The following is a 26,366-nucleotide window of genomic DNA, read 5'->3' on the forward strand; positions in this document are numbered from 1 at the left end:
GATTTTAGTTAGGCCTAAACTAACAGTTAGAAATAACATTTAAGTAATTTTTAAAAGAATGTAAGAAATAAAGAAGTATTGAAGAATCAAATCAATTAAATCGATCTAAAATTAAACAACTTTTTTTATTTATTTAGGCAAGTTAAATTCAATTAATTTGTTAAGTGAAAAATAGTACATTGAAACATTCAATTAACACTTAAAAATACATGTAAATTAATAAACATGTAAATACTTACATTTACATATTTTAACTTTCTGGTTATCAATGGGGCCACGTTTTATTACTTTTCCACAAGCAATCTCGACCTGAGCGGGAAAAGTAATAAATCATACTATTGCGAAGGTTTGGCTGATGAATAGTAATTAGGATTCCAGTCTAGACGGGTTTCCTTGGAACGTCATCGGGACCTAATTAATATTCATTAGACAAACCTTCCTCATAGTAGAACCAGCAAATTCACAGTCGGGGAAGGGGGTTGGGTTTGATAGCAGCCCTGGAATGCCAGTTAGAGCATGTCTAAAGTGTGTGTGTGTGTGTTTGTGTGTGTGTGTGTGTGTGTGTGTGGTTGAATAGGGAACAGAGACACTGGAGTTGCGTAGGGAAGTTCGATTCTTTTGGCGAATCGATTCGTTTGGACTGTTCATTTCAGACAGCTAATAAAACGATTCACCAGTATGCACTTATGAGTATTGCCAGAAGCACATCTTAAATAATAATTTGATTAAATAAATTTAGAGATTTACAGAGTCTCATGTTTATCCTCAAAAACAAAGTAAATAACTAAAAATACAAACAAACAAAATAAATAAATAAATGAATAAATACCCAGAATAAGTTATATTGTAGTTATTTATTTCTTATTTATGTGTTCCAGTTTGATTTTGTCATTTGGTTTGCCTTTCTATTCATTTTTTTCTATACCTGCTCAATAAAATGTGGCTTGTTTATATGTTTCAATAAAGTTTCACTCTCATACAAGAAGGTTCTCCCTCACTGAGGGTTTTACGAACGCTTCGTGAATCATTTAAACAGAATCGGTTAAACGAACTGACTCAAACGAACGATTCATTCTCGAATCGGACAGCAGTTCGTTGGAGAACTATGGCGGTGAAACAAATGACATGCTTGGGGATCTAAATTACCCAGAGCAGAAGAACCGGCGCCCGTGGATAGTGAGATATCCGTGGAGGTAAGAGAAGTGGATGACTTGATTGTTGCAGAAGCTGTACTTGTTTGTAACTCGAGTTCCGAAACTGGATCATTTGTTGAACTTATGCTGAGCTATTGTTCCGCGGAGTGTCCCACTGGAACAGCTTTAGTGGGCAGGTTTAACACGGATCGCGGTAGTTCTTGATCATTTGAAGAACATTATTTAATCTAGTTTCCAGTTTTAAAACATTATCTTAAAGTGCAGAGACTCTGTCAGATATTGACCCCTGAATTAATATGAGACCAATGGATCATATACTGCAAATCACTGTAGGAAAGTTTTGATCCGAGTTGACAAAGTTTCTTTGATCAAGGGGATGAGTCAGTGTGTAGATGATGTCTGCTAACAAAAGAGCGCCGAGATCAACGCTTTACATGCTTGTGCTTTCAAATCGCTTTTCAAGTTTCCAAATTCAGTTTGGAATGTTACATTGTTTCTGTTCTTTTCAGATGAGCGCGGGGGTTTTCGATACAATGTATCAGAGTGACTCTGAAGGGCGCATGCCATTGTCCGACTGAGGATACAGGACCACGGACCTAAAATACAGTTTTAACGTGGAACACTTTGAGAGTCATTGAGAATGATCAAAGCAGAGAGCAAGGGCGAGCGCACCCTGCGCAGCGCGTCCCCGCACAGAAATGCCTACAAGTCGGACTTCCACGCCATTAAGTGCTCTTTTGATGGGACCAAATCCGACAGCGAGGACAAGTCTTATGCTAATGGAGCCAGCGATCTCCGGGAGGACACCAGAGGGAGGCCGTTTGGCAACCGGGTGAGCAAAATAAAGAACATTTTCCTGCAAATGGATGGTCAGCAACCACCGGAGAGTCAGGAACCGGCTTACAAAACAGATGCATCTTCTCCTGTATCCCCAGTGTCCAAGTTCCCAGTCAGCACTCACAAAACCTGCCTCAGTAGCGCCAACAACCAAGAACCGCAAAACACAGACAGAACCCCAAAGGGAGAGGAAGTGGAGATAGATAAAGCCGCCCTGGCGGAAAAGTTTTCAGTTACCAGAAAGCTATTTGAGAGAGGGATAAAAGAGCAGCCTGCCGCAGACAAGCCGGGGCCCGGCAGGGTTTCTACTCGCCTGTCCCAGGGGAAGGTTCCTGAGGAGGGGCGTGGGGCCCGGAGGTCCTTTGGGTCTTCTGAGAATAACAACAGTAGTGTCATCCAAAGCCCGACGTCACCCACGAGGAGTGCTCCAGAGGAAAGGAGGGAAACTGAGGACTCGAAACAGGTCAGTAGACTGTCACTTAACTCCGGGCCTGTTTCCAAGCGGTTGGAGAACTTCACTGTGGACGGCAATAAAGAAGATTCAATGCAAAGTCCTGAGAAACTGAGCAGCCCTACTGAGCGCTCGCTGCCATCACCTCGAGGGAGTTTCCAGAAACCCAGCTCGCCTGCTGCTGATCCAGAACACAAACCTACGTCCCCAAACTCTGACAAACTCTTGCCTAAAACCAACTCCAGCAGCCCTCCGTTCAAGTCCATCAGCCCGATTTCATACAAACCCACCTCTCCGACCAGCAGGACCCCCGGCGAGCCTCTTTCTCCCAATGCTCAAAGCCCGTCATCAGGAAACCACTCGGTGAAAGACTCCACGATAAATGAAGCTCCTCAACATAGTAGTACTCCTGCGAAAGATCTCAAAGCTTCACCCTCTGCCAGCGGCACATATAAACGGCCATGGAGTCCGGAGGAACCAAAAAGCCCAAACCACATAATTCGCAGTCCGTCTAGGGACATCTATAAAGAACAGGTCGCACAGAGTCTGGACCCTGCTGGTGCAGGGGTGGTACGGGCCGAGCTCGTAGTGGTCCAGAACGAGTCTTCAGAAAGCGAGGAGAACGATGAAGAGCTTTTGGAGGAGGTGAAACTGCAAAGAGAACTTAAATTGGAGGCGCAGCGAAAAGATGTGACTGCCTCTCTGCAGGTGTCATCACCTCAAAACCATACAGAGGACAAACAGCTGGAGAAGGATGCGTGTGTGTCTACAGAGCTGAAGAAAGAGGAACCAAATCAAGAAGAAGAAGAAGAAGAAGAGGAGGAGGAGATCATCCAAAAGAGGAATAGCTGTCATGAAGATGATGATGAGGAGGAGAGTGAGCAGGAAGATCCAGATGAATGCGGGAAAACGTCTCCGGTGTTTTATAGTTTTGAGAACGCAGCGTTTGTGGATGATAAGGAACCGGGTCAGGACCAGCAGGATGAGGAGGATGAAGATGAGGTCTATGAGGAGTATGATGAAGCTCCTGGTTTGTGTGAGGATGAGGAAGGGCCTCCAAGAAGGAAAATCAGATTCTCCACTGAGCCCATACGGGTAAGCAATGTCATTGTGAAAAAATAAAAAAAAGATATATATGTATATATATATATATATATATATATATATATATATATATATATATATATATATATATATATATATATATATATATATATATATATATATATATGATAAATATGATAAATACTATATAATCAAAAAATATATATACACACATTTTCATTTTCTGAAAATTCAGCATTTCACTTCTGTCTCATATCACATGTCTGTGGTTTGGAAAGCAAAATCTGCTTTTTTTTAATTTAATTATTAGAAAAGCACTTAATTAACGGTTTAAGAGCGCTCAGACACATCACTGTGGCTTTAGAAGGAGATGATTTGGGGACATTTGAAGCTCTCGGTGAGGCCCGGGGGCAAAGCTCTCTTCAACAGTTGGGTGGTTGCAGAACATTTGTTTGGGGGTTGAAAAGGGGGAATATTTTTAGAAATATTGTTGACACTGCGATTCACTGAGGGACAGAGGGCTGACATGAAATGCGGATGGTAAATAGAACAGAAAAGTATGCTGGCACAGATCCACTCCTACAAAACACATTTCCTTGTGAGCAATCTTCATTTTGATCTCTCTCTTCATGTGTAGTCTACATGTTCACGATCCATGAGATTTTAACTTAAAAAAACAAAAAGTGGTGTTTCTTGTGCAAAAACAATCTGTACAATGCTAAGGGGTTCTGAGGGGTTTTCCCACTGCAGTTAATAGGGTGTTTCTGGGTGATTTCCTTGTGTTTTTTAAGGTGTCGTGGCATATATATGACCAACCCATTCTTATCTGTGCAAGTTATCCCATTTTTGGGGGGAATTAAAATTTTGGCAGTTTTACAACCAGAGGCTGTGGAATGTCGTGGGCTTGTAGCATCTCCTTAAACCAAACCAGCAAAAGATCCCACCGTAGACCTTTAATCAGGGTAGCAGCACCATATTTAAACCTTACATGCATGGATGTATTACATGTCTTTAGCAACCTGGACCTGTAAACCCAATCTCATGGCAATTCATACATATTCTTATGAGGTGGCTAATTCATACAAATTTGTATTACCTCACTTTGTAAGTTTTTTGCTAAATCGTATGTATTTTACAAGCCCCCCCCCCCCTCACAATTTGTATGAAATTGCATAAACGACCTACCCCTAACCTTGCCCCTAAAACTACCCTTCACTAGACAAATCATACAAAATCATACAATTGAGTTCGTACAAATTTATACGAATTAGCCACCTCGTAAAACACATACAAATTGGCCGTGAAATAGCATTGGATCAATATATCTAACAACGATGGATCTCTAACTGCGGCAATAGTGTCAAATTCTCCTGCTATTTTAAATCACAATCCCAAAAGAATACAATTTAAGCTTAATTTTGTTACATTTTGATATTGGACGGGGGCTCAGTTCGAGCATATGATTCAGCGTCTGGCTCATATTTGTAATTTCAGGCATATTTTCAAAAGTATTATTTTCATCGTCTTCAAAATCAGTGTTTTGATCACTGGCAGCTTATTAACCATGTCGTCCACCATTAAATGACAGTGACAAATCTTTCATTGCACACAGTAACTGTGGTTCAGTTTTTACAGATTTTAGGATATTCTTTTATTTTATGCCTGTGCTAATTATGAATGAAACATTGAGGAAGAAAGGTGCATTGCACTTATTGAGTCATCAGATATTTAATTTGTGTTGCACAGGAAAAAAATATAGGTACATTATTATATCCCTTGCATGGGTCGCTAGCAATCCTGATATATAAGCTTTATCCAGTGCTTGCCATATGTCTGTTTCTCACAGCCTCGTTTTCAACTGCATAACATTCACTGTGGACCGTCTAGATGTCTGTGTAGCATGCTAGTATGCTAAAGTCACTGATGCATGACTAGTGATAATGTCTCAATCTTCATAGGACCCACCTCACACTTACTCTCTTTTGCTCCCTGCATTATTCCTCTGAGATTGTGAAATGAAGGTGTGTAGCTGTGTAAACAGGTCTTGTCCTGGCTCGAGGCAGGTATTTTTCCACCATTGTGTTTCATCTCGGTCTTAACATGTTGAGCTGAAGAGTTGTTGCATTGTTGCTGTGGATGTGGGTTCATAACTGGGGATTCAGACAGTTCCCACATGACAGGTCCAAGTCTTTTATGAACGGGTTTGGTGAAGTTGAATAAATGAAACATGATAAAGACCTGGCAAGCTGCATCTCTGGTGTATTTGAGATGGGAAACAGAAGATGTGTCTGGTTCCTACGTCAGAGTGAAAGAGATTTCATCCTCCGGTTGTAGTTTACAAGGCGTTTGTTGTAACTGGCACGAGTAGTTGAGTGTAGTATGTGATGATTGTCATTAAACAGGACAGAAATCAGCTATGAGGGATTTATAGTTGTTTTGGGAGAACGTAACTCTGTGTGTATCTGCTGCATTGACGTAGGATAACTGTGCAGCAGTGTAATTGGTCTGATTGATTACTTTCAGCACACAAGTCATAGACCATTTTGAAGGATGTAAGCAATAACCATCTAACATAATGTTTCTAACGCATTTCTCATTGTACACTGTCAATTTCCATAACTTCTGGGACTATTATATCTGGTTGCAGAAAGCAATGTACTGGCAGAAATCGCACAATAACCAAATCTCAAAAAGTTGCACAATGTTTCTTTTTAACACATAAAGTTAAACTTGTCTGGATTTATTACAAAGTCATATCACATAGGACCAGGATCATTTTTGTTATTGTTCACAGTGGTGTAACTTCCAGGTTTGTGAGTTTTCAGCAGCTTGTGGTATCTCTAAAGGCTTTGTTCACCCAAAGATGAAAATTGCTTGCTACAGATGCGACAGCGAATTAAAACTTGTTCCAATTTTATTATGACAGACAAAATTTCGCACTCTTGTTCAATGAGCTTTAACCAGTGATTTCCTGTGAACACTGAAAGTGTAACTGCTATAATACCAGACACAATCACAGAGCACTATGAATCCAATCATACAAATGTCATTTACATTTACATTTATAATGTGGTATTTCACAGAATGTGTCATTTTGGCTAAATCAAAAGTGGCACTGTACTCCCAAATCACAGTTTAGACTAGTGTCTGTGAATATTAAAATGCAAAATTTATTTACCAGTATTTAACATTGAAAATTTTAAAAAGGTTGATTAAAGTGTCCATGTTTTATATGTAATGTTGCACTTGAAAAAATTTTTATAATCCATTTTGTAGTCATTAAACCCAGAAAAATGAAAACGGACAACGAAACGTCTGACAAAACACAATTATTTGAAATAAAAATGGAATTATATTTTAAAAAAGAATAATAAAATATCAAAATCATTACTTTTTATGAATTCAGTCAGACATGCTTTTTTTAGTTAAAATTTAAACCATTACAATTAAATCAAGAAAAAAGTACAATAAAACAGAATTTGGGAAAAGTAAATAGAATTTCATAGGCCCCAAATTTTTTTTATTTTTGTTAAACTTTTCACAAATTGTTGCTAAATTTTCTAATTAATTTAAATCACTTATACCTGCTTTTTGTTTTACTACATTTTTTATTTAACCATTAAAACATGAAAAAACATGAGAAACATTAAAATAAGAGAAAGGGAAAAAACAGAATTTTTGAGAAATTCTAACTTGGAGAAAAATTTTAATTGCTAAAACTAAAATACAAATAAGTTAAGTAAAGATTTCATAGGGCCCAACAATTACAGCCAAGTTTGCCAAATTTTGCACCAATGATGTTTCACTGGAGGCGGAGCCAGCCAGCACACAACGGACAGAACTCTTGTTACAGCAGCAGCTGGTTAGGACAGAAACTCATTAATATTCAAGAGAGAGCTCAAATTATAGTCACACACGGTTAAGACCCATCGGCAGCCCTATATAGTTTACAGATGGTTTGATGCATATTGCACACAAAAAGTCCCAAGCGACAGTCACAATCTCCACTCTGATTGGCTGAACTCGTGCAGTGTCCAGAAGTCTGGCAACTTGAGTTTTGTTTCATCCAGCCTCCGTCGAGGAAGTCCCGTGTGCCAGAGAGGGAGGAGGCAGGACAGGGGCTGACGGTAACCTGAGCCTGTCCCGTCGAGGAAGAGAGATGGAGAGACCGAGTGTGTGAAAGAGAGCCTCTTTGTTCAGCAGAGTGAAATAACTCCCTTGATCACCGACTTCTGTCAGATGTCTCTACATCATCTACAAAAGGCCACATTCTGCACCTTTTTAGCAGTTTATCATGACTCAAGATTTCAGCAAAAACAGTCATACTTTACTTTTTAAACATAGTTTCTGCCTTCTTTCTGACTTTGATATAACAGGGCAGTTTCTGCTACTTTACCCTTAACAATAAAACCGCTCTGTTGTGCTTTAGGCAGAGCCAGGTTGACCGTATCAGTTTATGTTCTGCCCACAGAAGGTCATAATAACTCCTAGTGAGTAAACTGTGGTTTGGGATTGGCCAGTCCACTAACCCTGTCCCTTAGTTACTGTTGCTATGCCTGTCAAACTGTATTACTGCCGCTTGTTATGCCTCTGGCAAATATGTACAAAGAGCTGATAGGATTAAGTGAAATATCCCAGGAATTACTAATGATTAACTGTGTATTATGTCTGTTATTTTAATCTCATCTGCCGGTTTGTCATAGAAGGCTTCATCTAGAAACCTGAGACTGGACAAAGAAAGGTTTTGAATCAGTTTTCTGTAAGACTGTGTATACTGTGGTGTGTACTGTTTTAGGAAGGGGTGTAACGGTACGCAAACATGACTCGGGTTTGACGTCACTGGTGCATGGGAGAAAAACTTGGCTAAACATTTATTATTATTTTTTATTAAAACAATGGTTTACTGAACAAATAGCTTTTTCTTTAAATAAATTCAATTACAATTTAACTTTCTTTGGGATAAAAAAAAAAAAAAAAAATATATATATATATATATATATATATATATATATATATATATATATATACCTCAATTTATGCGCTAAACTACAGGGAGCCTTTGTACATTATTATAAGTTTACAATTATTTTTAACTATAATAATTAGCACTCAAATAAAAAATGTTTATGTTTTTAAATTAACTTCTTTATTATACAGTTTCTATTTGTTGTTGAGATAGAATCATTTACACACTGGCTGTCATAACTTATGAAATATGTATTTAAACTTACATTAAATAATCAAGACAGCACTAACAGGTAAAGTAAAACACATTTTGTTTTAGGTTTGAAGACAACAATGTTTTGATCCACTTCAGATGTTGACTAGTGTAAAGTCTAATATTTCATTCACTTTTGATAGTCACTGTTCTTCTTCACTAATGAAGTCTTGCCATGCTTTGCATATGCAGTCATGATTGTAAAGACTGTTGGCTCCCTTTACAGTTCCTGGAGCAGCAGTGTCGATCGACGTGTGATCCCATCATCTGAGATGTTCATTGTAGTGCCATAGTTAAATGGAGACAGCTCCACATAGTCAACAGCTGATGACACAGCGCAGCGTTAATGACACATAGGTAGGTTAGTGCATAGCTTTACTAAACACTAGAGTGTTTCCAGTATGTAGTCTGTGTGCAGGCATCTCAAATACTCACACCACAAATAGGGTTAGTATGTGATGATACTTGAAACATTTGTTGGTGGTGTGGTGTATTTTTAAATGTGGTGAGACTCATGCTCTGTCTGAAAGCGTGTAGGTGTGTCTGTACCAGTTGAAATCACAGCAGCAGCTGAAGTGCACGGGAGTTTAATCTCTCAACTCCTCTGCCTTTGATTCCCTGTTTTCATTCGCTGAACTAGCATGCTTTATGCATTGTCATTTTTACATTTTCGACCTGACAATAAAGCAGTAATCCAGTTGGGGCAATTTTAATGAATAAAATGAAATAGCAATAGTGTCAAAAGTAATATAAATATGGGTAATCATTTGTACAGTAGGAATTGTACAAGTAAAGTTCACTGAAGAAAATGCTGCTGTGCAGTTTCTAGGGTGTTCAGGGAGGTTGAAACACCATTGTGAGGTGATTGTTTGGCACAGCAAGAAACTACCCAGAACAGCCAAGTTAACTTAAAGACTGAACTGTGCTTTCATTTTCTGCTGTTTGTGCTCAGTTGAGCATGCACAGCTTTTAAAGAGTGCTGTATTTGTTGTGAGCACAGCACACTACCTAGTGGACCTTTGTGTTTGAGAACTCAAATCAGTGCTGATGAAAATGACTTTGGGCACAAGCAGGGGTTTAATTGGGCTGGGGCCGTCCAGGGCTTTTACTGGCAACTCATCAATGGATTTTCCTCTTACATTTTCAACAACTGTACGCTATTTATTTCTGCTGTTCCAAAAGAGCCTCCTACTGGTTAGTGTATCAATTTTCATTTTCTATAAGCCTCTCTTTTTGTTCAGACCAAAGTGAAAATTCACCCAATATGACACAATATGATGTTTTAAATTATCACAATATTATATCATTTTTTTTCAAATCTGCAGTTTGTAAATTTGACCTCTTTTGGCCGTCTCTGTTTGAAAACCTCCAGTTGCAGCTGTGTGCAGAATTATTTTCCTTGCGTGGGTTGTGTATTGGCACAGCTCCAGCTCGGATGAATCTAATGTTTTGAGGAGTATGTGTGTGTGGCAGTCAATCACCGCACTGGTGTGGATGTTTACTTACTTCGCTATCACAGATTCTAGCTTGCATCTATTTGACCCAAATAAGAATTTTCTGCATATATTGTCATCTGAACAAGTAACAAGTCTGCCATGTTTGTTCTGACCAACTGAGGAAAAAGCATTATAATAAATAGCGCTACCAATGGTGATTTAAATCTAACAGTCACTTAGCTCATATCAAACCATGCAAATTATTAGTATTGTTACTTTATCCTCGAGTTATTAATGTTAACAACATCAGCATTGCCCATAGTGTGTATTAGCATGTAGATTCCAACTTCTGTACAGTCACACCATTCAAATTTCGTAAGGGGTCATATGATGTTGCTAAAAAGAACATTATTTGGTGTATTTGGTGTAATGAAATGTATTTTTGCAGTTTAAGGTTAAAAAACACATTATTTTCCACATGATTTACATTTATAGTTGCTCCTCTAAGCCCTGTATTTCTGAAACACATAGATTTTTACAAAGCTTATCGTTCTGAAAAGCAAGGTGTGCTCTGATTGGCCAGCTCTCCAGGGGAGCATTTCCCAAAAGCAACTATGGTTGCAAGTTCTGTCACTACCAATAGATCTCAGTGGAACTTACTGCCATAGTTGGCTAACGATTCTTTTGGGAAATGCACCCAGTGCGCTGTGATTGGCTGAATGCCTCAAGCGCGTGATGGAAATGTTACGCCCCTCACCATACTGTGATGCCGTGTCCCAGAGCGACATAAAAAAACTAAACAAAAAAACAACATTATAACATTATAACCCATTATGACCCCTTTAAATTCCATTTCACACTCTTCAGCATTACATTACATTTAGTCATTTAGCAGACGCTTTTATCTAAAGAAACTTACAAATGAGGACAATGGAAGCTATCAAAAACAACAAAAGGAGCAATAATACCCAAGTGCTTTGATAAGTCTCAGTTAGCTTAACGCAGTACACATTATTTTTTTAGATTATATAATAATGAAAAGAAAAAACAAATAAATATAATACAAAAAGATGAAAAACATTGTGTTAGTTTTTTTTTAATGAAAACAAGCAGTTTGTAAATGAATAGAGTGCGAGTCTAAAAGGGGCAAGTTTAAGAACAGAATTAGAAAGGAGTGCGAGAGAGGGTCAGATAAGAGATGTGTTTTTAGCCGATTCTTGAAGATGGCCAAGTCCTTGCTGCTACTGAGTTGGGCAGGTCATTCATCTGTAGGATAGCTGATATTATTTTTCCACCATACAGAGGATATCGAACTGGCATTTGCAATGCATTTTCTGTAAATCTTCTGTATTTTGAAATGAGTTTTACAAAAAAAATGTGAAAAAAAATGTGTTTAAAATATTAGAGTGCAGAGACAAGAGGAATGGAAACTAATTGGTTGTATGCCATTTACTGTCACTTAAGACTCCAAAACAACAAACTGTAGTTTTAGATAACACCATTCTCATTGTGGGGATTTTCATAGTAAAGTAGAAAAGAGGTCAGTTAAACAAATAAAATAAATAGAAACCTTGCAATAGCATGCAAATGCTTGCCATTCTAAGTTATTTGTTTATTAGTAAAAAAAAATTAATAAATATAAGTCATTCTAAACTGATGCAGACATCAGACAGACATCTATTCAAATCCAGATGTTCTTTGCACCGAATTTTCATTTTTCATCTTTCATCAACAAACATTCATCTCGATGTGAAGAAGTCTTAAATTCCTATGGTATTTTGCTGTGTAGAATTGGCTTGGATCCCTAAACCTATGGAAATAAGTCTTTTTTTTTGCACATTTTAATGTCCTCCAGTTGAAAACTGTAAGGTTGCCGGCAAAAACTGTGAGATGATGAACAATAATGATGATGATGATGATGATTATGATAATAATAATAAATGCAATTAACGATTTTAACAAAAGTAAGTAAATTAAGTAATTAATTCAAGTAACTAATGTTGACAAAATAGGACTTAAGTGCTAGTAAACAAGTTTGGGAGAGTTTCTCTTTATCTTAGCGAGTCAGGATCTTTCACAGGTCTTGGTGTTATATTTAGCAACACAAGGTTGTGTTCTTCCGGTTTACTGTCTTTGAATGTCCATGTGTGTGCTGTGGTGTCCTGGACGGGGCGTTGTAGCATTAGTGTGTGTTGATGAAGAGCACCTGCTCTCTCCGCTCACTCCAGGAAGTTCAGCAGCCTCTCCTCAAAGCTACACAAAGGTCTGAACAAACACACAGGTGTGGCGCTTACGCGGGAATACATGTGCTTCTGTGACACACATCTGCCGTGGCCTGAGAAATCGAAACAAGTGTATTACTCCCTGCAGAAATGTCACCTATGTTCATGGTTAGAGAGTCAAAATAATACACTTTTCCAGCTGCTATATTGCAGGAGATAAAACACACTGTTCTCTGATGGCAGCGAGTTGAGCAGCTTTAGAAATACATTGTTCTAATAAGTGTGACCATGCAAAACTTGTTCTCATCTGAAAAGAGGACTTTGGCGCACTGGGCTACAGTCCAGTTCTTCTTCTCCTTAGCCCAGGTAAGACGCCTCTGACCGTTGTCAAATCTCTTGACCTGTCTGTGTGTGGTGGCTCTTAATGCCTCGACCCCAGCCTCAATCCATTCCTTGTGAAGTTCACTCAAATTCTTGAATCGATTTTGCTTGACAGTCCTCATAAGGCTGCGGTTCTCTCTGTTGGTTGTGCATCTTTTTCTTCCACACTTTTTCCTTCCACTCAACTTTCTGTTAACATGCTTGGATACAGCACTCTGTGAACAGCTTCTTTGGTAATGAATGTTAGTGTCTTACCCTCCTTGTGAAGGGTGTCAATGATTGTCTTCTGGACGACTGTCAGATCAGTAGTCTTCCCCATGATTGTGTAGTCTAGTGAACCAAACTGAGAGAACATTTTGATGGCTCAGGAAACCTTTGCAGGTGTTTTGAGTTTATTAGCTGATTGGCATGTGACCACATTCTAATCTGTTGAGAGTGAATTGGTGGGTTTTTGTTAAATGTGAGCAAAAATCATCACAATTAAAGAACCAGAGACTTAAACTACTTCAGTCTGTGTGCATTGAATTTATTTTATACACAAGTACACAATTTGAGTTGAATTACTGAAATAAATGAACTTTTCCACGACATTCTAATTTATTGAGAAGCACCTTTATTTTACTCTTCATTCTCACTGAATGTCATTGCTTATAATATGATACATGATATGAGTGTGTCATATGCCCTCAAATGCTGCAGGATCTTTTTTCGTCCGTATCTTATTTTTTAGTACATGTATGAGTCAGTTCTCCAAATTCACACATCACATTAACAATCAACATGAGCAACAAACATTTTACAAACACAAAGTGTCCCAAAATTGCCTTAATTTTGATCATTATTATTTAGCATCTTGAGAAACATTTCAATTTTTCCTCCCAAATAAACTTTGTTTGAGATTTTGTTAAATACAGTGAATTTAATGCATTCAAATACTTTTTGGGACTTACAGCGAGTGAAGGGGTGGAGTGCATAGCCCACAGCAAATTAATAATAAGAAAAGAAACGCAGCTTGTATGTGTAAGAAAGTTTTTTTTTTTTTTTTTAGATTAAAGAAGTTGAACAGTAATTATTAACCCTGAAGAGAGAAATATAGACATAACATGGAAAGACTGGTGTTGTGTTGCAGTGTTTCTCTGCACTGGAGCTGAAATGTAAATGTGAAGCAGATGTACACTGAGTATTAATTTAAGGACATCACATAAAACATGCACGGTGGTCAAACATTAAGCAGTCTGTCTTGCTTTGCTCAGCCTCGTGTTGTTCCAAACGCACGACTGCTCTGTTCATCATCCATACAGTGAAATATGACCGGGATCAAGGGTACCAAAACGCCACAATAATGCATCAAAAACACTTTTATGCAATTTTTATGATGATCCCTATTAGTCTTCTGTAGTCACTTTGTGTGAGGAATGTTTAGGGCCATATGATTTATATGATGCTGAAAAGGCAGATGAATTTCAATGAATAATGAATTATAAAAGTAATTTAACCATTTAATCAGAGTCTTAAAAAATATACAGGTTCTTCTAAAAGAATAAGCATAACTGAACATAATTATTTGAAGGTTGACTTTTTTTGTATTATAAAAACACTTTTCTTTTATTGGTCGGATGAAATATGCTAATTTTTTGAGATATGAATTTTGGGTTTTCATGAGTTGTATGCCAAAATCATCAGTATTAAAACAATAAATACCCTGAAATATTTCAGTTGGTGTGCAATGAATCTAAAATATATGAAAGTTTAATTTTTATCATTACATTATGGAAAATAATGAACTTTTTCACATTATGCTAATTATTTGAGAAGGACCTGTATATATTTTATTGGGCCTGATTCATCCAAATTTGTTCACCTCTGAAAATCACCATCCATAGTCCTCAAATACATGCTTCTGCACATTTTCTTAAATACTGTATTTGTGTTTATACAGTATATGTGTATATTTATCAGGATTGCACACATTTATGTGAATGATTCATATATATTCATATGTGAGAAGCCAACAGAGCCAACATGATACTCCTCTCAGAAAACATAAAAAAAGATAATTTTAGATGTTTAATAACTATTTTGAGCTTTGGGGTTACTAGACGAGGGCTTATAGATTTTATTTTTGTGAAAACCTTAAATGCTTTATTTTTTGCTCAAAATTAACCAGTGCGTATTCACACTTATTTTGCCAGCACGGGTCAGATATATTTTTAATTAAAACCGGTAAGATTTGAGAGCAGTTTGCATCTCTGGATATTACTGCCAGTCGTTTAACATTTCTATTGTAATGCACTTGTCAAATATGAAATGTTTAGCTACTTCTCTCACTCTTTAACCTGAAGTGTTGTGATTAAGTTCATGCTGGGCTTCAGTGTGCAGTAAATGTATTCCTATAATTCACTTGCGCTCAGGATGAGAGGAAGTCAGAAGTCAGACAGGAAGCTGTGTAACTGAGGCAGGTGTGAACAGCGCGGCACAGATTCTCTCAGAGACCAGAGCGCTCAGGTTTCAGCAAAGAAAAGGAACATTGTTTGACTTGGTGGTGTCGTCCATGGCAACAGGAGAGATGGAAGAGGGACAGAAAGGAGAAAAAAAGAGGCCAAGTGTAAGCACAGAGCGGTGTGAGGTCAGTGCAGGCTCACAAATACTCAAATATGTTCTACAGTTAATTAACACGCAGTCATTGCACTTTCTGTCTCTCAGTCTCTTATTTTTCACGATGGATTTCCAGTGTTCACAGGTTCAGTCACAGTGGGTGATAGTTCACATGCTAAAAGTCATTTTTATTACCAGTATTTTGTCTTGCATTTTCAGTAAAATAAATTAATAAATTATGGTTACACTTTATTTTAAGATGTCCTTGTTACAGTGGAATTATACATAAAATTCTGATTAAGTACATGTTAATTACTGAGTAATATTAATGAACTGCATGTGCAGTAGAGTTTGGCTAAGGGTTACTTTCATGTAATTATGGAAAATTAATTGTTATTGTAATAGTAAGTAGTAAGTACATGTAATGTACATGACAAGGACACCTTAAAATAAAGTGTTACCCAAAATACATTAAACAAAACTGGATAAAATAAGACTTGTTTGCAAAGAAAAATAAGACTTGTTTGCTTTTAAAAAAAAAAAAAAAAAAAAAAAAAAAAAGGTAAAATAGATTTTAAGTTTTACATTTATGCTTGAAAAAAAATGGAAACTTCAAGGTGGATTTTCTAAAAAATGCCAACAAGTCTTTCTTTGGCATTGTCAAACAGACAGTTTTCAGTTCACAAAACAGTGACTCTAATGAGCTGATTCTTTTGAACTGTCCATTTCAAACTCAGGTTTTAATTATGGTATTAAAACCTCTAATTAAACCTTTTTGTAATCTAAAGTTTTTCTTTAAAAAAAAGTGTACTGAAAAAAAGTTTCATTCATCCCTAAGGGCAAATTATTTATTTTTCATTGGCTCAAATAAAAAAATATAGATATGAATCAGTACCCTAATTTCTTATTTTCTTAAGTTGTATAAATTATTTTTTTTTTTTCAGTGTGTAAAAGTCTTAAACTATCTTACATTTAATTCAAACATGCAGAGACCCTGTATTAAAATATGGTACATGGTTTTGTTTAGCTTGTAGTTGAGACCAATTATTATTGGTTAGGAAAGTTAGTCCCTGTGGTTGAGAGAGAGACGACTGCGTGTGTAGACAGAGAGACGTCTAGTCGTGTGGATTGGGGATTATGTTCAAGGTCGGGAAGCTGAACTGTTTTTTTCCAGCTTTTGGACTACATCAGTTTATACATAATCCAACATCTTCACACTAATCCTGAAACACACACACGCACGCACACACGCACACACTGTTTTTAAAGATGCCATATTTAACACTTCTATTAACTCTTATGTAAATAAATAACTAACTTAAAGATACAGCTTGTTTTTGACTCGTGCATTCATTTACTTTTGCTTGAAATATACTTACATTTTGAATATCATCTCAAAACCTCCAACCTAGCTAATATATGGGTGCATCTTAATTAATTTGAATGTTGTAGAAAAGTTCATTTCAGTAATTCAACTCCAATTGTGAAACTCATGTATTAAATAAATGCAATGCACACAGACTGAAGTAGTTTAAGTCTTTGGTTCTTTTAATTGTGATGATTTTGGCTCACATTTAACAAAAACCCACCAATTCAATAAATTAGAATACTTCATAAGACCAAAAAAAAAAACATTTTTAGTAAACTGTTGTCCTAGAAAGTATGTTGATTTACTGTACATGTACTCAATACAGGTGATGCTTTTGGTTTAATGACTGCCTCAGTTCAGCGTGGCATAGAGGTGATCAGTTTGTGGCTCTGCTGAGGTGGTATGGAAACCCAGGTTTATTTAACAGTGGTCTTCAGCTCATCTGCATTGTTTGGTCTCTTGTTTCTCATCTTCCTCTTGACAATAGCTCATAGATTCTCTCTGGGGTTCAGGTCTGGTGAGTTTACTGGCCAGTCAAGCACACCAACACCATGGTCATTTAACCAACTTTTGGTGCTTTTAGTAAATGGGTGCAGTGGTTTTCAAAAAACTCAATGGACCAACACCAGCAGATGACATTGCACCCCAAATCATTACAGAGTGTTGCACCCCAAATCATTACAGAGTGTGGAAACAGTGTGTTAACACTGGACTTCAAGCAACTTTGGCTATGAGCTTATCCACCCTTCCTCCAGACTCTAGGACCTTGGTTTCCAAATAAAATACAAAACTTGCTCTCACCTGAAAAGAGGACTTTAGACCAATGGCAATAGTCCAGTTCTTCTTCTCCTTAGCCCAGGCAAGACACCTCTGACCGTTGTGTGTGGTTCAACAAATCTCTTGACCTGTCTGTGTGTGGTGGCTCTTGATGCCTTGACCCCTGCCTCAGTCCATTCCTTGTGAAGTTCAGTAAAATTCTTGAATCGATTTTGCTTGACAATCCTCATAAGGCTGCGGTTCTCTTGGTTGGTTATCATCTCATCTTTTTCTTCCACACTTTTTCCTTCCACTCAACTTTCTGTTAACATGCTTGGATACAGCACTCTGTGAACAACCAGCTTCATTGGCAATTAATGTTAGTGTCTTACCCTCCTTGTGAAGGGTGTCAATGATTGTCTTCTGGACAACTGTCAGATCAGCAGTCTTCCTCATGATTGTCTAGTGTACCAAACTGAGAGACCATTTTGATGGCTCAGGAAACCTTTGCAGGTGTTTTGAGTTTATTAGCTGATTGGCATGTGACCACATTCTAATCTGTTGAGAGTGAATTGGTGGGTTTTTGTTAAATGTGAGCCAAAAGCATCACTATTAAAAGAACCAAAGACTTAAACTACTTCAGTCTGTGTGCACTGAATTTATTTAATACACAAGTTTCACAATTTGAGTTGAATTACTGAAATAATTGAACTTTTCCATGACATTCTAATTTATTGAGAAGCACCTGTAGAGTTAAACATTATTTAAAAACAATTAACTGTCAGTAATAAATTAGAACAAACCAACATGTTACAAGCAATAAATCAAATATATAAATGAAATAAACAGTAATTTTATGTTTTTTTCCAGGCAGGTCTAACTAGGGGTGCACCAAAAAGAAAATTCTTGGCGGAAGCCGAAGCCAAACAAAATGAAACAATGTGTCGAAGGCCGAATACCAAACACTACTTTTTTTTTTTTTTCATTTTTCTCCATATTTTGCTGATTTGCAAAAAAAAAAAAAAAAAAGAATTAATAACCAAATGTTGTAGCCAAATAGTTGTACACAACAATTTAATGATTTACTTTTACAAACATTTGTAACATTCTAGCAGACATTATGCCAACAAAGCACAATTTAACTTAGAAATAAATAAGTTAGTAATACGTGTACAAACAGAAAACCATCTCAGACAGTGAGCGAATGGTACATTTCTCTTTCACGTCTTCTTGTACTTGATCAGTTAAAAATCACACAAATGTTTCAAGATCTAAGACTTGTCTGAACGATAAACTTCCACAGTCGGGCCTGTTACGACTCTCTCAGCTATCCCTACCATCTTTCACCCTGGCTCTTAGTGTCGAGTCCTGTTGATGTTTTACACCTGAAGAGGTTGTAATTTAATAAACAGACAGGTTTTGGTGCTGTTCCTTAAGGCATATATTCAAGTTAGCTGTGCTAGGACTCGCTAAGTCTTACTAACCAAAATAGACTTTCATCAGGACCCACCAGTTAACAGATACATTAATGATATGTTAATATAGGTGGTCATAAGATAATGAATCATGGTTGTGACATCTTTATCAGAAGGTTTCATGGATGAGCTGCTTTTTAGTTCGGCTTTAATAAATATTCTGGGTGGTCATGATACATTGAACTCTTATATAGAAGACCAAAATGTTGTCTGCTGGAAAGTGTTGTATTGTCTAATAAATATTTTAAAGACAAAAACATGGCATTGTTCTCACTCCAGAATGGTGACTGAAACCAATGAGCTTCCACTGTGCTGTTATTGGACTTTCAGTTAATTTGGTGTCATGCTGATATATCCTGATGTAATTCATCACATCAGAAGCTAAGCACATCTGCAGTGACTAGCAGCGCTGTTTTCTGTGCTGTGATGTAGATGCTTCCCAGTAATAAACTGACTCTTTTTCTGCTCCTAATTTTGAATCGGCATCTTTAATTCAAACCACAACCCTCAATGCTATAAACCAAGATTACGAAATACCTTGGACGCCTCTAAACGGTTCTTTTTCCCTCAAACTGCAGTCGAAGTCCTCTAAACTTCCACAGAAAGAGAGGTTATTGGTGATGATATCTCTGTCTCTGTCTTTTCCTTTTAGGAACCGTTCGTAGTTCTCAGGTGGATTACATGACAATAAAATGTCTGTGTGTGTGTGTGTGTGCACGCGTGTCTGTGCGTGTGTGTGTGTGTGTGTGTGTGTGTGTGTGAGAGAGAGAGAGAGCTAGAGAAAGAGCTGGCAATGATTTGAGCTTTGACTTTGTTCATTCAAACTTTGGATCCCAGTCTGTGTGTCTCTCCACAAAATAATACTATTTAGGCTAGTTTGACTCTGTCTTCAGTTGGATTCATTTTATATTGTGTTTCCCCTCAAATGTTTTCTCTCAGACTGATAAAATATAATTAGTGGAGCCCAGTGAGATCATTTTACTCAAACCCAGTGTTTTATTGTTCCTCTCTCACAGTGCTCAGGCTTAATCCTATTTCTCACACACACACACACACACACACACACACACACACACACACACACATTCATTAATCGAGAAAACATTTGATAGACTATTTAAATGGATACTTCAGCTAAAAAAAGAAAATTGTCATTGTTTACTCAAATTTGTATATTGTTCCAAACCTGTGTGACTTAATTTCTTTGGAACAAAAGGGGCAACTAGAATAGAGATTAAAAATAGAGGATTGTTTTGCCAAAAAATTAAAATAACAACAGTTTTTTGAAAATGAATGATTGAGTAGGGACATACATACATAGGGACTGTCAGGCTCCAAATAAAAAAAATATAATTAAATGATTAAAAAACAAAAATATAAGTCCAGTATGTGAGGCATAAAAAAGTGTACCTCTGTCACACTCTTGCTTGCCCTCATGTTTAGGTATTTCACATTATGTTCCACAAATGAAAATAAGTTGTATTGTTTATGGAATGAAACGGTGGGATGAAGAGAACTTTTGAATAAATTGTTTATTGAATTTTATACAAGTAATTGAATTAAAAAATAAATAAATAAATAAATTATATATATATATATATATATATATATAATTTACCTTAATCTGCAAATAGTCAGAATTTTTTAGTTTGTGTCTCTTTGTTTTTTAGGAGATTTATTTTTTTGTTTATGAGTTATTTATATGTTTTATCCGTATGTTTTATGCATGTATTGTATGATTGTTGCATGTGCTTCCTGTTTCTATAGACAGTCACACTGCATCAGTTCATCATATATATATATATATATATATATATATATATATATATATATATATACACACTGTACTTTTGGACTATAAAGGATGGATAAATCTCTAATAAATGACTGTGTGTGTGCAGTAAGTGATTTTCTCTGTAGTAGATAAGAGCTGTTTCCACTGGGCTGATACTGCAGCAGAGAGGACTGTAGAGAAGCTGAGTACAGCTTTGATGTTTCGGTTTCATTGACATGTCCAGTGTTTTTCCATGAACCGAAATGCTGACCAGTGATCTAGGAAGGGCTTTGATCCTAATAAAATGCATAATAGGCACTCTAAGAGATTATGAAAGTGTATGAACAGTTTTTGTGTATTATTAGCTGTAATTGACTGTTGTGTCTCTGGGCTTTCAGGTGTACAGCACGTTCTCTAATGAAGAGTACGACCGCAGGAACGATGACGTGGATCCTGTGGCGGCGTCTGCCGAGTACGAGCTGGAGAAACGTGTGGAGAAGATGGACGTGTTTCCCGTGGAGATCGAGAAAGGTTGAGGCAGTGTCTTTCACAAAATACTCCAGCTCTCTCTCAGATTGAGTGATTAAAAATCAGTCATACTATACACCTTTAAACACCATGTTCTGCACATAAATAGACTTATAATTTTACCCAGGTTTTTTTTTTTTCTTTACCAGAAACATGCATAATTTAGTTTTCATGCTCACTTTTCCATCTTACTGACCCTTAGAATTAAACAGATTGTTTCTGCTACTCTACCTTTAAAGCTGTGGTCACATTAGTTTTGTGGGCAAAAATAGATCCACTGTCAATAATGTAAGGAAGTATGAAGCACAGGTCAAACGGAAATCACTTTCAAACCAAGTTTTTTTAATTGATCAATGTGGCAGATTTCTATTGAAATCACTGGATTTCAATACATCCCTGCCAAGACTCTGATCTCTGAATGTGTATTAATATGTAAATATGTTAATGATAAATGGCCTGTTTGCAATGTGGAGAAGCTGGACATGTTAGAGTATGCCTGCATCAATAATTGCACAATTCCAAAGTCAATGACAAATCTATTTATGAAGGCAAACCATCTCTCTCTCTCTCCCTCTCTCTCTCTCTCTCTCTTTCTCTTGTGTTCGTGTAGGTGATAAAGGGCTGGGGATCAGTATTATAGGGATGGGTGTTGGGGCAGATCAGGGGCTGGAGAAACTGGGTATCTTCGTCAAGACAATCACACAGGACGGAGCTGCAGAGAGAGATGGCAGGTGAGATCTTTAGATCAAACGAAAGAATATAGAACATATGGACCGGCAGAGTAGAATCTCTTAGAACAAGCAGAGATTCACCGTGGAGTGAATGGATTCACTGTGGATCCATTAGATGAAAAAACAGGTCTTGATTGCTTGGAAAAGTAACTGTCTCCGATACTGTGAGCTTGTAATATTGTCTTAATCAGTCCTTTTTCTTGAGAGAAGCATCATTTTATTCAGCAAAGACACATTAAATTAAATATAACTCTTACACTGTTACAAAACAACTCCATATCAAAAACGGCTGTTCTTTTGTTATTTATTAAAAATGTATCATGGTTTCCACAACAATATTAAGCAGCAGCGCAACATTGATAATAATCAGAAATGTTTCTTGAGCAGCATATTAGTATGATTTCTGAAGATCACGTGACACTGTCCTGTGATCAAAGCTGAATTTTCAGCATCATTACTACAGTCTTCAAAGTTAAAACTTCTAATAAAAAAATGATATCTCACAATCTTGCTGTTTTTACTGTATTTCTATCAAATAAATGCAGCCTTCGTGAGCATGTCAAAAACATGTGTATATATTATGGCTGGTAAGCGATTAAATGTTTTAATCCAATTAATAACATGATGTGGTGAATTTATCTAACAAATCAAATATGGAGAAATTACTCCCAAAAGATAATTTAAAGTCATTGTTGTGTTAAAGCATCAAACAGAGATTACAAAAAGTTACATATAGCCTACTCTTTTGGACCATGTGAATAAATGATGACAGAATTGTCTTTTTTGGTTGGAATGAACTATAACTATAATAGATTGTTTTCTTAATTTTATTATTGTTACTATAAAAATATGAAATTATTTATTATGATGAAATGATACCCTAAATAAACTAAAACTGGCAGTAGGTGGTGATAAATGTCTTAATGATTAAGTCATCGAGTCATTTATTCATTCGATTCATTTAGGAGTGAAGTAAAGGGTTCTTCATGAATGGTTCATTGAATTAGGCTTGTTCGACTTGAAGCGAATCATCACCATCAGACTGATAACGTGGTACATTTTGGTGTCATACTCCAATCGGTCTGTGCAGCGAACAGACCAAATTCATTCAAAAAAATTGAACAAATTCATTCAAACCGTGGATTTAGAAATGAAATACCGCTGTGGGTTGCTCGGATATTAACAGTTCTGCTTTATCTTTATCTTCCAGATTGGCAAAATTTAGCAAAGCCGACAACATTGTGTCTAAAATATCACAATATTAACTTCTTAATGAACTATTGTATAAGATGTGTATCACATTTACACTAGTGTGATATTTCACTTAGCCTACAGCTCGTGTGATATTTATTAACTATGTGATGATTTAGGGATTTTTTCTAGGCTCCATCGCACTGTAAGTTGTTGCTCTGCCTCATATTAGTCATTAATTGACTGTATGAAGTCACATGTCTTGGGCGGGGCAAGTGCGTCAAATGCGTTAATAATTTTAACGCATTGTTTTTAATAATTAATCTAATAATGCATTAAATTACCGGCCCTAGTGTGTGTATATATTCTGGCGAGCCCTGTTTGGGGTGATCTGCGGCTGCAGTCGTGTTGGGCATGTCTTCATGTGCTGCTTCCTGAGGGCAGCTGGAGCAGGACACACATGTTTGATCGGTCTGTTGGGCTGTTAAACATCCAAACCACTGCATTTATGACTGTGTCACAGAGCAGAAAACACACTCTTCCTCTTTCCTGTGAATCTCAGCACTCGCTGCCAACTGCTGTCTGGAAAAAGTGACCCAGCTGGGACTCTGTCATAAACATGTTATGATGTATAGTTAGTGGGTCAGATTAGATGTGAGAAGAGTTAGCAGTCTGTGCCTTGCCCAGAGAGGTGTGATATAGGATGTGAAGTATTATAGGGCCCTACATCCATTTTATTTCTTCCCAAATTCCTTTGTTTTTCTCTGTTTAGAGAATCTTTTTCTAGATTCCATTTTTTCTGTTTTAATTTTACCAAAATGGTTACATGAAGCAGTTGGGGGTTCAATGCTTTGCTCAAGGGCACCTAAGTAGTGTTATTGCCGGCCTGAGATTCGAACCCACAACCCTAAAGTTAGGAGTCAAACTCTCTAACCACTAGGCCACAACTTCCCCACGTTAAAACATATTAATCAATAAGCATGTCTAATTAATTGAAATCATAACGATTACAGTTTAACATCAATTTATTAAAAGTTTAATAATAATACACTTTAAGGCCCTATGAAATATGTTTTATTATATTATATCAGTTATATTTTTGTCAGATTCTGTGAATCGGTTTCCCATTCATTTTTTGGATTTCATTTTAATAGTTTCATATGAATTGTAATAATCAAAAGCATGTTTAATTATTTTCTAAAGAGTAATTCTCTTTTATTATTATTTTTTTCAGAAGCACATTTTCTACTAAATAAAATTCCGGTAATTATTTTTTTTTCCTGGTAAATATTCCTTAAATATTGTTTAATATGTTCATTAGTGGTAAGTATATTTACATTATGTGATATTTATTTCATGCTAAAGCGGTACTAGTAAAATGCAGAATCGTACCGTTTTTAAAAGCAGGGCTTCACGATACATTTTTAGTTCCTTTATATCGTGCAACACTATCATATGGAGAGCAGATACCACTTTAAAGAAAACTCTATCCACACTTTTAGGCAAGCATATCTAAAACACTTCTTTTCATAAAACAATACAATCCCATTCCTGTTTTAAGAGTAATAATAGTTATTTCACAGCTGCTTTAAGAGACATACTGTATGAAATAACTATTTTTTTTAGTCATCTTAACATCTTAAAGATGGTGATGTTCTGTTCCAGGATCCAGGTGAATGATCAGATTGTGGAGGTGGATGGCATCAGTCTGGTTGGTGTGACGCAACTCTTTGCTGCAACCGTCCTGAAGAACACGAAGGGAACTGTAAGGTTGGTCCTGCTCTGTCCATCAGTTACATAAACATCACATCTTCTCTAATGGAGTAGAGGATTTATGAGAGAACTGAAAAACGTTGTTTACACATCTAGTAATAGATGTGGTGTGGGCTTCACTATTGTCTTAGAATTAGATTTAGCTTAAATATTTACAGTTACAGTTCAATCGTGAGAAATCTTTTAAGCATGCATAAACACATGACTGTTTGAGTTTGATGTATTTAACAGACTAGATCTGCTGCATGCACTGCTGCAGAGCAAATATGGACTTGCTCCTGCTAACAGATACAAAGACACGCTGCTGTGACCGTAAAAGACATGTGTGAATGATAGACAGGTGGAGCTGAGGGAGGTGGAGGGTTTCTGTGCTTCAGGACCAGCTTGCAGTGAACACTAAACCAGACAATTTAAATATTGTGCAAAAGCCAGTCAGCTTGTGGCATAGTAAACGATGTGATTGCTAGATTGCATGTAAAGAACTGTAGGTTCTGGATCTGTGAGACTGCAGGAAGGTAGCTCTCCAGGAGCAGGTTTGGAAACTTCTGCTCTGGACTAAAGGTCACGGGTTCATTGCATGCAAATAAACAATGCACACACTCACACAGGCTCCGTTGTTTCCTGTCTACCTGATGTATGCAGATCAGTATACGTTTGGTTTCCGTCCTTGCTCACCTGTCAATCACGCCGTTCAGGTTTCTGATTGGCCGAGAGAAGCCAGGTGTTCAGAGTGAGGTGGCACGCCTGATCAGTGAAACCCTGGAGCAGGAGCGGCAGCAGCAGCAGGTGGACGACACGTACGAGGTGTCCACTGAAGAGGTCAGTCACACACACACACACACACACACAACTCCTGGTCTGTTTCTCACATCAGTGCTGACACATTGTACACGTTTGGAGTGCAGTGCTGGGTATGTCACCTACAAAGAGTAGTCTGTTACCGGTTACAAATAACATGATGAAACTGCAGTCAGTAATGTACTCTAGATTACTCGTGTATTCTTTTGGTTTATTTCATAGCTGATTTAAACCTTTTTAGGTTTATTTGGACCTTTGGTTTTTAGAAGGTTTTAAAGGGCATTGCTCTGAGAAATCCAGTCATTTCAATAGGACAACACAGGACCAGAATTTTCCATGCAAAATTAGTTTGAAAATAACTTGTGTGTGAGCTGTGCTTTGTGCATTGCTGCGCTATTGAAAATGTACCTCCTGTTGTTTCCCTGCAAAGTTTTTCTAATTTTCCTGCACGTTTAGACTGGAATCCTGCACAGAAACACCTTCAGACTTTTTTCAGCCAGAACTTCGTTGATGAATGTTCACAAGTATGCAAAAATATGTAAAAATCCACCATGCTGAATGAGGAAACAGATTCAAGAGTTTGTTTCTAAATCATAGTGGGGTTAAACCACT

The 26,366-nt window shown here is 37.0% G+C and overlaps 1 protein-coding gene across 6 annotated transcripts in view; it reads left to right on the forward strand.

Moving 5' to 3' along the window:
* Positions 1-1,074: 1,074 nt before the first annotated feature.
* The window catches only part of LOC113109118 (neurabin-1-like), a 34,815-nt gene continuing 9,523 nt past the window's right edge, over positions 1,075-26,366 (forward strand). For all 6 annotated transcript variants that reach the window (XM_026272677.1, XM_026272682.1, XM_026272678.1 and 3 more), the window contains exons 1-6: positions 1,075-1,193; positions 1,664-3,537; positions 21,132-21,264; positions 21,872-21,992; positions 24,849-24,953; positions 25,652-25,775. In XM_026272677.1, the coding sequence (XP_026128462.1) occupies positions 1,795-3,537; positions 21,132-21,264; positions 21,872-21,992; positions 24,849-24,953; positions 25,652-25,775 (2,226 nt within the window). In that variant the 5' untranslated portion in view covers positions 1,075-1,193; positions 1,664-1,794. The remainder of the gene's footprint in view (positions 1,194-1,663; positions 3,538-21,131; positions 21,265-21,871; positions 21,993-24,848; positions 24,954-25,651; positions 25,776-26,366) is intronic.

Source organism: Carassius auratus, chromosome 9 (assembly GCF_003368295.1).
Source record: "Carassius auratus strain Wakin chromosome 9, ASM336829v1, whole genome shotgun sequence".
Lineage (NCBI taxonomy): Eukaryota > Metazoa > Chordata > Actinopteri > Cypriniformes > Cyprinidae > Carassius > Carassius auratus.